This window comes from Pseudopipra pipra, chromosome 4 (genome assembly GCF_036250125.1).
Source record: "Pseudopipra pipra isolate bDixPip1 chromosome 4, bDixPip1.hap1, whole genome shotgun sequence".
Lineage (NCBI taxonomy): Eukaryota > Metazoa > Chordata > Aves > Passeriformes > Pipridae > Pseudopipra > Pseudopipra pipra.
The window spans coordinates 25,170,461-25,183,211 of NC_087552.1; the positions used below are offsets into that span (position 1 = coordinate 25,170,461).

The 12,751-nt window shown below is 37.8% G+C and overlaps 1 protein-coding gene across 4 annotated transcripts in view; it reads right to left on the minus strand.

Annotated features, from left to right (window-relative positions):
* Positions 1-1,351: 1,351 nt before the first annotated feature.
* The window catches only part of PPP3CA (protein phosphatase 3 catalytic subunit alpha), a 182,996-nt gene continuing 171,596 nt past the window's right edge, over positions 1,352-12,751 (minus strand). For 2 of the 4 annotated variants that reach the window (XM_064651997.1, XM_064651996.1), the window contains 4 exons: positions 12,327-12,411; positions 9,005-9,102; positions 6,314-6,343; positions 1,352-3,096 (listed from right to left, as the gene is read on the minus strand). In XM_064651997.1, the coding sequence (XP_064508067.1) occupies positions 2,903-3,096; positions 6,314-6,343; positions 9,005-9,102; positions 12,327-12,411 (407 nt within the window). In that variant the 3' untranslated portion in view covers positions 1,352-2,902. The remainder of the gene's footprint in view (positions 3,097-6,313; positions 6,344-9,004; positions 9,103-12,326; positions 12,412-12,751) is intronic. The other 2 variants (XM_064651999.1, XM_064651998.1) reach the window with 1 other exon arrangement.

The window sequence follows — 12,751 nt, forward strand, 5'->3', positions numbered from 1 at the left end:
GAGGCTCGCTCCAGAAGACAGCCAGGCCATCTTATCTGGACACCCAGGACACACTGCAACTTTGCATGCTCAGAAAATTTTTCATTCTTCTGAGCTATAAAAAGTTCAAAAATCTCCTTTGTGACCAGACACTGTACATTTCCTAATGGATTACTCATCCTGGACTACCTTGCTTATCCATAAGCTCTTTGGCAATTACAGCAGGCATTTGCAAACCCACCTCTGATTTGTAGCACGGAGCTTTTGCATTAAGCATACCAACTGAAAGGCCTACGCCACACTGTCACTACTGAGCAGAAAAGCCCCTTTCTTACTGTCAAATTGGTTTGTGCAACTGCCAGGGCCCAACTCAAATGAAAGCAGACAACACACGCTGCTGTACTGCCCCACGGTGCTGCTCTGTGCTGCACAGGGTGCCTGCTGAGCGCTGGCTCAGACGTCCCCACAGGAAAACTTACCTGAGGTAACCTACGGCTCTTTAGTGAGCACGTACACAGGGCTGAACGGGCAAGGAAAGCAGTCACGCAAACTGCCACCATTCCTTTCTGCAGAGACCATGCCCATTAGTCAGATGAACAGCTTCACTGAGCAGATGAACAGTTAAGACTCTATGTGTCTCTCCCTTGTGCTATATCTCTACACAGTCTGAAATGAGAAGTTAAATCTGAAATGGATCCAGCTTCCTAGTCCCAGACATTATGAATACTCTTTATTTTTGCCACCTGTCACAATTAGCAAGAGCTAAAGTGGGAAAAATATAAGAAAGCAGGCACTGAGCTTATATTTAATAATGGTACCTGAAAGGAGGACTAAAGCAATACCCACATCATTGCACCATTTGGCATTGTCCATCAGTTCTTCACAGGATGATGGACTGTGGAAGAATGCTGAGCACATTAGGGAGAAAATGAGAAAGCAGACAGTTTGACAGTTCACCTCTACTAAAAGAGAGCACTTGAAATCCAAAATTGTTGATTTTTTTTTTCCCCTTAAAGGTACATTGTAAATGATACTAACTGGTCTTTTCAAACACTCCAGAAAAGGCGAAAGCACACAGAGGGCACGTGTTTTCTCTGTGTTCGTGGGTTACATCCTATACTCATTTTAGTGAAAACCCAACTTCCTAATCAGAACTTGGGGGAAGTCTGCAGACATTCAGTAGCCTAAAGAGCTGGGTAATAAACGAACGTTTTTCTTAGTAAAGAACTGACCTTGAGATGCGAAACAAGTCATTCTTCTCTTACACTGACGGTCTTCTCCTGTCCAAAGCAAAAGAGAGAAGAAGCACACAAACGCATGGTGCCTGTGCGCACAGGCATGGTGACTGAGACAGCAAGAAAGGGAAGAGTGCTTAAGTTCATGCACATTTTTATTGAGTAGTAATATAAAATGCTTCTTTCATTGTTACAAGTGCATGCTTTGATTGCCAACATTTCGAAGTCAAATTACAAAGGCAAGGCTGTAGGCTGTAGTGAATTACTTGGGCACTTATACAATTGTTAAAAAATATCAATGGACTGTTTTGTTTTGTTTCCTTTTCTTTTTGAGAATGAACCAGTTGAAACCCGTAACTGATATACAAAGGGAAAAAAGTGAAAAAATTACACATTTTGTGGCACATGACAAAACAGAACAAAATGACTAAACCATTATGACATTAACAGTTATCATGCATTTAGAATTTCACATGTAACTACAAACTTATTTAAATTTCACAAGGTTTGCTAAACATGCTACCCATCTATATGTGCACTGACAAGCTTATGTTAAAAACTTTAAGAATACTCTCCCCCTTAGATTTTTCAAAGCTTTTTTTTGATTACAAAATTTCAAAGGCATTAAGCATTTTTTTTTAGAGAATATAAAGTACGCCAGTATACATACATTTCCAGTATAAGTCAGACCACTAAGCGCATTACAGTCCCATACAGGCCTATACAGCCATTTTTTCTTAAAAAACATGCATAGGCAGATTTTTACAGAATATAGATGCTTTTCACTGCACTTAATATGGTGTCTTGTTCACTATACTTAAAAATGCACCACTCATAAATATTTAAATTCAGCAAGCCACAACCAAGACTTGATTTACCAAAAAAACCCCCAGAAAACCTCCCAAACCAAACCCCCCTAAATATAAACAGCAAAAAAAAGATAAATGTTATTATTCCAGTTTTTTTTTTAAACAAAGAAAAAGATAATTGCTGCCAAATTAGTAAGATAAGTGTTATATTTAAAGAAGGGCATTGAAGCACACTAAAGAAACCTGAGGTAAGCATAATCTGTACAAAATTAAACTGTCGCTCTCGCTCTCTCTCTCACTCTCTCTCTCTTTTTTTTGGCATTTTAAACAAATTTCCAACATTCTTTTTTTTTCTTTTTTTCTCTATATTTTTAAAGACTGCCTAATTTATTTCATAGCCATTGTCTGACAAGAGTAGCAAAACATTATCAATAAATAGTCCTTATTTAGTTTGTACATTTTGTTAAAAATGTTTCGATGTTGATGTTGAGTGCTGCAACTGTAAACGTACAATAGTTAGTAAGAAATTAAACAAAGTTTTCATGTCCAGTAACATAATAAAAGGCCTTTCAGTAACATATCTAGACGTTCCCAATGCAGTAGGAAAACATGTTCATTCCCCTAACTTTGCAATATATACCAGCATGAGCTTTCATTTTTCTACAAGCATTTAAAGGCATATCCAAAGGAGGTGTCTCTCCCCCACCCCCCCTCCCACCAAATTAAAGTTGACGATCTCTTCGTAGATGATTTTTGTAAACTGAATCCAACACCTGGCCCCCAGAGCAAGTAAGCTATTATCAGAGGCAAGAACATCCCACTGCCGATGTGCAGCAACCCCATCGCGCCCTGCAGCTCAACCCCCCTCCCGGACAGTGGTCACTGAATATTGCTGCTATTACTGCCGTTGCTGTCCGTGCCATTAGTCTCTGTGGAGATTGCCTTGTTGATGGAGTTAAGGTTGGCATCAGATGGCACATCTCTGCGCGGAGGCATTCGCTCATTAATTCGATCTAAGCCTTTGGCCTCTTCGAAGCTAGTGATCTTATGCTGGGGTGAAAATCCTTTGATAGCTAAATAAAGGATTATTAAGAAGTAAAATTAGCAAGGTAAAACTCTCGGCAGCTTTTTCCCCAATTTAGCAACAAGTGTGAAAGTCCTTCTTTGTGAAGGCGGCAATGAGAAGATCTGACAACACGACCGACTCCTTACCGTGCTCAGAAAGAGCTGGGTGTTAACCACCACCGTCTCTTGAAACACAACTATTTTTTTCAACACCATCAACTTCCAATACTTTGTTGTCCACTGGGGTTCAGCTTATTGTGCTAAGATGCTGACATGAAACTACAGTGTGCATTTAGGAACCATGCTTAGGGCACAGCCATGAGCTGTGAGGTAGCATTTGTTGTCATCACAGCCTTAAGGACATTGTGCCTTGTCCTTACACCCTTTCACGAGCCAAAACTCCCACTTGACTTTCAAAAATCAGGGAAAAAGTGCTGGCTAGTTACAGATGGTGATGACATGGTGAGGCCAGTTCGTGGGATATACATTAAAGCTAGAGGAGATCTGGGATGACCCTACAACAGGTTCTCAGTGCAGGTGAGCTGCTTGTTGAATGCTCAGGGCAGTTACCCTCCCTGACACATTCCTGCACTTCTAAAGAGCAGGTTGAGTCAAACAGCAGTAACACTGTGCAACATGGACAGGGATATTGTCATTTTGGTACATTCTTACAGTTTAGCTTTGGAAACGCACTGACAAAAGACCAAAGTTCCAACTGATCCTGAGGACTTTTGATCTGCCCTTCAGCAGCGACATTGGTGAGGCCACACCAACCTCAAAAGGGAGCCACAGGCTGGGGAACGCATTCATAGAGTGATTTTTATTTAATTTTATTCTCTCTTTAATTGAAGTGTTGAACATCTTTAGATTTAAAGCAAAAGAGAAAAAAGTACTGTAGGCAAACAGCAAGTTATTTTGTCATAGCCTTCTGTGTATTTTTCTCTTGTCTGCACCAAGTCAACGCACTGCACTTCCAGAAGTGGCATTTCTGCTATGCCTCTATCATAACATGCCATAGAGCAAAAATGGTGTGTTAGTACCAGGAAACTGTAAACTCCCTGGAGAGAAAATGGTAGGGGAGTTTCAAAGATTAAATTCAATATTCCTTCTCCCCTTTTATCTTCTCTTTACCTCAAAGTACTCCTGCTCTCCTTCCAATACGCTGTCCTGATTTTGGACAAGCTGGCAAATTCTGTTAAAAAAAAGCGAACACATCCAAAACTCCAAAACATCCCTGGTACCAATCTACTACTCCTTGCATTTTGTGGAGAGCAAAAAAAGCATTTTCACGCTAATAGTTTTGCCAACCATTCCTGTGAAAATTGATAGATCCCGTTTGCCTCAGGATTCAGTTCTTTAGCCAGTTTCACAAATGTTATATTGGAACTTTGTGAAGTGCATGGGTTTTAACACGTATTATACTTCAACTCAGGAAAACAATAAAAACATAATGGTAATTAGTCAAGCGAGTAGGGATGGAGCAGTGAAAACAGAACGGGTCCTAGAGTGAGTTTTCTTAAGGTTTGGGGTTTGGGTTGTTATTTGTTCTTACTTTATCCTCTACCACAAAAATTAAGATGTCTAACAAGTACCCAAGCCAATCCCTTGAAGCAATAGTTTAATGGATGGCTTTCAGCATTGAAGCCAAAACACTTGCTGTGTCCTGGAGCTTGACAGCAGCACTGCCCAGTTGGTGTTACTGGGCCCTGAATCAAACTGCAGAGGGACAACTGGTAAAGGGTGAAACTTTTTCCCCCTCAGAAGCTTCATCTATGCAGACAAGTTGTTGCAACTATGGTGAAGGTGTCTCACTAGCAAGGATGGCAAGTCTTGAAGGATTAACTTGAGGGCTGCATATTGCTAGCATGGGGGCACGTTCAATCAATTGTATTTCAAGTAGACATGTTATCATCTGTAACACTAAGAAGGTGCTCTGCTGTAGTTGCTGGTCAGACAATGAGTATTAGCAGGTTACATTGAGAATATACTAAAACACAACACATAGTCACAGAAAATCACAGAAAACAGCCAAACTGTCAACAAGAATGCACACTGCAGATTAGAGATTGCCGATAGGAATAGGTAATTCCAACATAAATAGCAGCTTACTCACTGCTATTTAGAAAGCAGTTGTATTTTCTCTTACTTGTTTGTTCTGTAATTTTATTCACTGCTTCACAAAATTCAAAAACAAATTCCACTGGCCAAAAGGGCACATCTTACCAACAGACAGCAATCATCAGATTTTTTTTTTTTAATTAACTAAAAAAAAAAATACCCACAGAAAATTTGAGAGGGGCAAGAACAAAATACAACTGAAGAATTTTGTTTTAAAGGGGAATTCTGAAAATTCTTCTTCCAAAACTTTATAATGCTGAACGAATATTGTGCATCTCCTTTGCAATACACAGTTACTTAGATCTGAAGTGTAGCATTAAAAATTGCTTAAGGGTTAAGCTAGAGGTCTGTCAACAAAACACCATAGTTTTCAACACTGAATGCTCAGAAATCTTCCAAGGCAGCCAGTCACTTTGTATTTGTAGTTAAAATGGTGCCTGTGTTAATGGTTGCTCTAATGTAAATATCCAGTGTGTAAACTGCCACTACCAGAGGAAGCAGACATCTTGCAGACAAATGTCTCATGTTGGTTTACTTTTAAAGAGAAACAGAAACATGCTGAACTGTAACAAAAGACCAATAAAATTTCTTTACTAGTTATCTAAAAGAAAGGAAACAAACTGAGGCAAAAAAATAGAAAAAGGGGAAAAGAAACAAAATCAACAAAAAGAGAGAATATTTATAAAAAGCTGTGTGTTTTCCTAGACTAGAGATCGCTGAGGATAGTCTGAGGCAGAGACAAGAGCCAGTCTCCAGTGCACAGCTTTTGAGCTATGTGTCACAAAGCATTTATGATCTGCTGCCGTGTTATGTCCCTTGAAATCCAAGTTCCCTGATCTCCTCCTGTGGCATTATTCAGTGCTTCCTCCAACATACAGCAACTCCAATGTTATTGTAACTTTCAGAAAGAAAAAAATCTCAACAGCAGCAACAGAAAGAAAAACCAAAAAACATTTTCCCCTTTAAAGCAATTACATTTTGGTTAATACCGAGCCACAATTGTTAGCCCAACACCCACACAATCTGTACAAGCTACAGCAAAATGAATACACCCAGCAGAGCCCTTATCTGTTGTGGCACCAACAGAAAGGGGACTGGCCAATTTACCTTCATCAGCCTCAATAGCCTCAACAGTAGCTGAAGAGAAGAAAGGGGTAGCAAAACGAATGAGAAAAATGAGCAGAGGATTTTAACTCTAAGAACAAGTCAGTGAATAGCAAAGGAGCTACAACACTAATGTTACTGTAAGTGCTGGATTTTGGCAAAACAGACACACAGAGAAATGCTTACACAAAAACAATAATTTGCAGATTGAATTAAGCTAGAGTTTGTTTTAAAGCAGAAGTTTCACAAGCTAAAAGTTCTTAAAGACACATTTGAGTAGTTTTCTTTTGACTCAAAAGAACTACAAAATGTAAATGTCTTCCATATTGCACATCTGACCTGAAAAGGTCATTATGTAATTCTCCCAGCTCTGAATAAGAGCAGTTTGATTTGCCCTGTCAAAAGAGAACAAAAAATGGCATAAAGCCATCACGCAAAATTCATACCACTTACAAAATCAGCCTGAAAAGTATTAGCTACCAGTACAAGGCAAAAGAGCCTCACATACAGAATTATTTTTTTATCTCCCCTGACTAAAAGAAACCTCCCCACAGCATGGGACAGTTTGCTTAGAAAGCTCTGCCTTTGCTTGCAACCTTGCCCAGTCTGCTCCATATGTAAGCTCTCTTTTTGTCAACCCAAGTCTCTGAAAACAGCATTCTTCTAGTATTTTATTTAAATCAATAGATGTAGACATAAGATTGAAAGCTGTTGGACCCCTAGAATTGCAAAGCCTGGTCTGAGAGAGCAAAGTTTGTAACCGGGAGGTTGCTGTAGTGTTATGGAATACCATGTTACCACAGTTCTGAAACCATTCATTGTTCTTAAAGACATAATTTCATTTGAATCTTACCCATCAGCTTTGGTATGAATTTTTTTTTTTACAGTCAGAGATTTAGAAGCTGATGCAAATCATCAAATACAATCCAATACAGCAAATATTTTAAAAAAAATTTTGATTTTCAAGAATTTCTCTGATTTTGAGAATAGCTCCAGAAGTCAAGTTTTTAGGAATTCCTCTCCTTTTTTGTCTTATTTCCCCCTACATAAAATCCCCAATTATTTTTTTTTGTAGTTAAGATGTTAAATATGGATTGAGATAAATTCTAAAATATCTATACTATTATCTTGCTGCATGGGGAAATGAGAGGATCTAACCCACATGCACTAAGGTAAGCCTATGCCTCTCAAGCTGCAGAGCAAGAGAGATGGCAAAAATCAGGAAATGAAAACAATGCAAATGTAAAGAAACAGAAACACGATAACTAGGATGAGAAATCAAAACGAATAACCAGATCCAAACCAGCACTGACACATTAGAAAAAAAAGACGACTAAAATGTATACTTCCACAACAGAACATACTACTCATATTTTCTGTTAATACATATGGTAATATGTGTGCTTAACAGAAACTATGTGAACTTCAGAGTATTTGGTGAATGGGGTACTACGTGTTAACTAATGCAGAAGCTTGTGTATAGTAATGTTTTACTCAGCCAGAATACTGCAGTATGAGGAGATTTTCCTTTTAGCCATTGTAGCAAGAACTTTTGGCAATTTTCTCAAGTTCATTTCTATTCCTAGTATTTTGCCAGGGCAACAATAGCAGTTTCCTTGGACCAAATTTTCTGACAAACGTAAAGCAACTATACAGAGAAAAGTCTAGGTAAAGACGACAAACCCATTAAGAAAGGCATCCTGTGAAATCATATTGCAGCATTTTCAAAGCAGAACGTTACTATGTCCGTAACACACAAGTCATCAACAAGAAAAAAGGGAAGGGAAAAACAGGGAAAAGAAGGTTTACCACTGTATACCTGAATCTTCTGGGTAAAAGAGACAGTAAAGGGAAAAATTACAGAGAAAGAATGCTCCAGGAAGGAAACAGGAAAACAAGAGGCTGAGACTGTGTCAGGGTTATAAAGCATTTCTATTTCTTACATCTACTGCCAACAGAACCTCAATATATGAGAGACCTTTTAGTGTGCCTGCAATATATTCTGCAGCAGTACACACAGAAAAAAAAGGAGAGCTTGCAGGAGTAAATGAAATATTTTGCAGCTCATTGTTCCAAAAGGAATCAAAGGTAGCCCTACTACAGACTTACCAATTTCCTACAATACAAGAAGCACCTGGTATAAAACTGACAATCTGTATTGTGTTTGCATACAAGGCAAACACGGTGTTTGTAAGAGCCTTCCTTCACTTGGGCTTAAATCGGAGAGAAATTGTTCTCATGCTGTCACTTAGAATTGTTAGGAGAGAAAATCTAATTCTAGAGCTATTTTCCATTGGTGATTCTCTGTGAGGAAGAACAAATCAGATAAAATACGAGTTTGAGTGTCATTATCTAATCTGAACCTTCATTATTCCATGTATCAAAGTTTGTTCTTAAAAAAAAAAACCAAAAGATGCTGCTGACTGTGGAGAGAGCGCACTTCACATGCAGTCCTGACCTACTCTTCTGAACAGCTGACTTTCAGGGACTCTCCCCCACCCCTTTCCCTGGAAATCAGTGGTACATAATAAGTCCTGAGAAATGGCCTTACATGAACTGCTCTCAAATGCTCCAGCACAACAAACCGCCTGTTTTATTCTGTTCGGACAGCTGCTGTTACTTTTCTTAGGTTCTGCAGTTGAAAACCAATTGGTTTCTTCATATGTAACAAGACACAAAGGCAAACAGGCTTACCGCTTTGCAGTGTTTGTTTTCCTCCAGAGAGCACACCACTGGGCAGCATTCCTGTTGGAGTCAGACCTTTCAGCGTCAGCACACTCTCACTCTCTTCTCTGTGAAAGTTAAAAAAAAAAAGAAAGAAAAAAAGAAAAAAACAACAAAAGTAAACAACTTCCTTTTTTTAAAAAATATGGAACATGCTTTAGACACCTTGTGCTACACATGCCCTAACCCATGTGCCATAACCTACAATGACTTGGTTACTTCTAATCTCCTTACCAAGACAGACTGAATTGGGTGGTAACATCAGCACCAGTGCAGTTCCTCTCAGTGCTGTGTACGTGGTTAACCTTTGCATCACACCACACACAGACTCCCAGTATACTTAACACTATAATCTGCATCTATGAAACAATATATATGCAAACTCACAAACCTGAGAGAAGGACCAACAGGATCAGTTGTTGCCAACAATACATTTAAGCATCTTACACTGTGTGGTCCAAAATCAACTTAAATTTTGTTTTGCTCTTGTCTACACTAGCAACCAGGTGCATTATTTACTGATGATCACCACTTAAAGAAAGGCAGCTAAAAGTTCATTAAAATTAATAAGCACTTTCACCCTTTCTAGTAGTGATCTTAATAGTTTTGTATGCGAAAAATAATACTGGATTCAAGAAAATTGTTTTAGGAAACCTAAATATGTTTTGCTGGTTTCAAATACATACAGTTTTTAATACATGGCAAGAGGAATACAACAGCTCTATCCAGAGAAGCCTTTAAGTACAGCTTTCTACAAGGACTGTAATGCTGCCTGTGATGACATACTTTCTCAGCAGCAAAACTGACCCCAATTCCTTAAGAGAAACCTATTTTGAAGTGCTTTACTTTGAAGTATATAATGACATTAAGCTGGAGGAAGCAAACGCAAAGACAGAATTTAGTTCCACATTCACTTGAGGATAATGTGGTTTTGTCTATAAAAACTGTCTCTCAGCAATTCTACTACTTACAATTTTCTTTAGACCTATGTGCCCTGAATTACTCACATATTTCAAACTCTTATTTATCTACTATATATACTCTTCAAGTTCTATTTTTAGTTTGAAAATAATTCTCCTTTTGCTCACTTTTCTTTGTGTTAATAGTCAAAATCAAATTGTGACCATTTCCCTTGCAAGTTTCCCAAGCAATTAGAACTAATGAAACAGCGACATATTTTCAGAATTAACACAGTATTTTCATCATCAAGAATTGCACGCCAAAGTTTTTGCTTTCTCTTGATTATTCAGTTTATTTCATCACTCTTTTTTTTTAAATTGAACTGCAATGGGACTTTTAGCTTTACCCTCATAGGATAAGTTTATTCACAGAATTTTTATTATCTTTAAACTGCATATGCACAAGAAAGCTCTGTATCACAGATTCTGAGATTAATTTCTATTTGATGTCGCAAAATCACAGAATCTTCTGAGTTGGAAGGGACTCACAAGGATCATTGAGTCCAACTCTTAAGTGAATGGCCCATATGGGGATCAAATTCATGACTTTGGTGTTATTAGCACCATGTTCTACACTACTGAGCTAATCTCAGTTTCCTCTCTATTTACATTTAAAAAGAAGGATAATAGACTGATTAAATAAATATTTTAACCACCCTTCTCAGGGAAATATTAAGACTGATTTTCATCAGTGCCTTAAAATGTTGATATTCATTAATTATATATAATATTATAATTACATTCTATTATATATAATATAAATAATTAAAGAGGGCTCAAAGTTTCAAACTGTGATAAACCCCTAAGATATGATGCTTATGCATCATATGTCACTTTAGACAGAACACACGCAAGAATTATTCTGTACCCTTCTTCCATTCTTGAAACCATTAAAAAGCTCCTGCCTCATAGATTCCTTTGAAAAAGTCTTTGACATATAGGTGATGTCAATCATCTGCAAGTTATAAAACCCCAAATATATCAGCTGAGCATCCAATTTCAGATGCTTCTGCTTATTAAAGTTCCCATTTCTGTTGAAGTAATGTTATATTTCAAAAGGTGCTCCACAACAAAATACAACAGATCCAGAAGCTGTGGTTGAAGGTTATGGGAGAGAAAACCAGGTTTCCAAACTTTGTTTGCTCCACTATCATCACAAAAAAATAATTGTGCTGTTTTATGAAGGTGGTGGCAATGTCAGCACCAGGCTCTCTGCCAGACTTGGTACAGAGGAGCAGGTGGAAGCATTTGATTGCTCCCTCGTCTTGTTTAGGGAAAAGGAATAATGCCAACTTTTTTTTTATGGGCACATTTTGAAGTAGCTTGTGCATCACTAGTAATTCACATGTAATACTTTGGGGAAGTCCTCCATCTGAGTATGCTATTTAGAGATATCCTGTTGCAATCTGTGAGGCATGGACAAACTGCAGAGTCCACGCAAAGCCCTGATGAGAACCTGCCCACTGCTTGCATGCTGCAGGAGAGTTTCAAACCAAGCAAGTTTGAGAGTTTCCTCTAAAGTTAGGAGTATATTCTTCAAGTAACTATTTTATTTATTCTTCTTACATCAGTCACACAATCACACCAATAAATTTTTTAGAACTCCCTTGATTTTCCAATAACCATAATAGCCATAAACTGACTACAGCAGAGCAATATACAGTTTCCTGAGGAAAAAAATCCCTCTGCTGAACTGTATTTTCCATATTTAGACTTCAGCACAGTACAGCATGTTTTCTCTTCTGCTCAGAGACATCAAACGGAGTGTTCTAAACATTGGATAGCAATTAGTTACTCATGTTCATGTGTTTGGGGGAGTGAAGCCCAAAGTAACAAGCTGCTGTTGCCTGCACAGCAACTTCCTGGATTTCTAGTTAAATGACCCTAATGCTTTCATATTTAGTCATCTTTACTTGTGGCTATAGCAACATCTGTGGGTGACAAAGTGGGACAGTTGGCTTCTTTTTTAATGAAAGGTGATGAGTAACATACCCTTTCTCCATGTTTAACTCCTGCCTCAGAGTGACTAAAAGATAATTAGTACACCTGATGAGCAATTTAAAAAGAAAAAGGTAATTGCAATTCTTTTTGCTGATGTCTTTTGTTTGTCTGTTTTCCATTCAGCAAAAGCCCTGAGGAAGAAAACTATTCAGAGCCATAATAAATAGCAGTATTGTATAAATAAAACAATCTCTAAAAGGTTACAGCAAAACTCAGATGGGTGGTATACTAAAATAGCAAATCTGCTGTTTGATTAACAGCTGAGTGTTCTAAGTAACCATTCAAAGATGTCCCTTAACATTAAAAAAATCTGAAACAGCACAAAACATTACCTTAACACTGAGAAAACTCTAGCCATTTTTCCTATTGCTCGTATCTTGTTCCTTATAACCTCCTTTCGAGCAGCAGCTGTTGCTCCTATGGAAAACATATTAAAAACAGTTATAGGGATTTGTAAACAATTAATCACTCTAAATACAAGAAACATCATATCAATGTTACAGTTTGCCAAACAAAGCCACATTTGTAGTCAAAACTGAAAACATTTTTTTATTTACAGTTCAAGACTGATCACTTTTGATCCTTTTTTAAAACTGCATGTTTTTTCATCAATGTAATTTTCCATTCAAAAAATATTTTCAGACACCATACCCTATGTAAACAAGTTTCTTAGAAAACAGTCGAAATGCCAAAAAGATATTCAACATGAACTGTGCCCAAAGCATAAGTGAAAAAGAAAAGTTAAACAACAATGGAC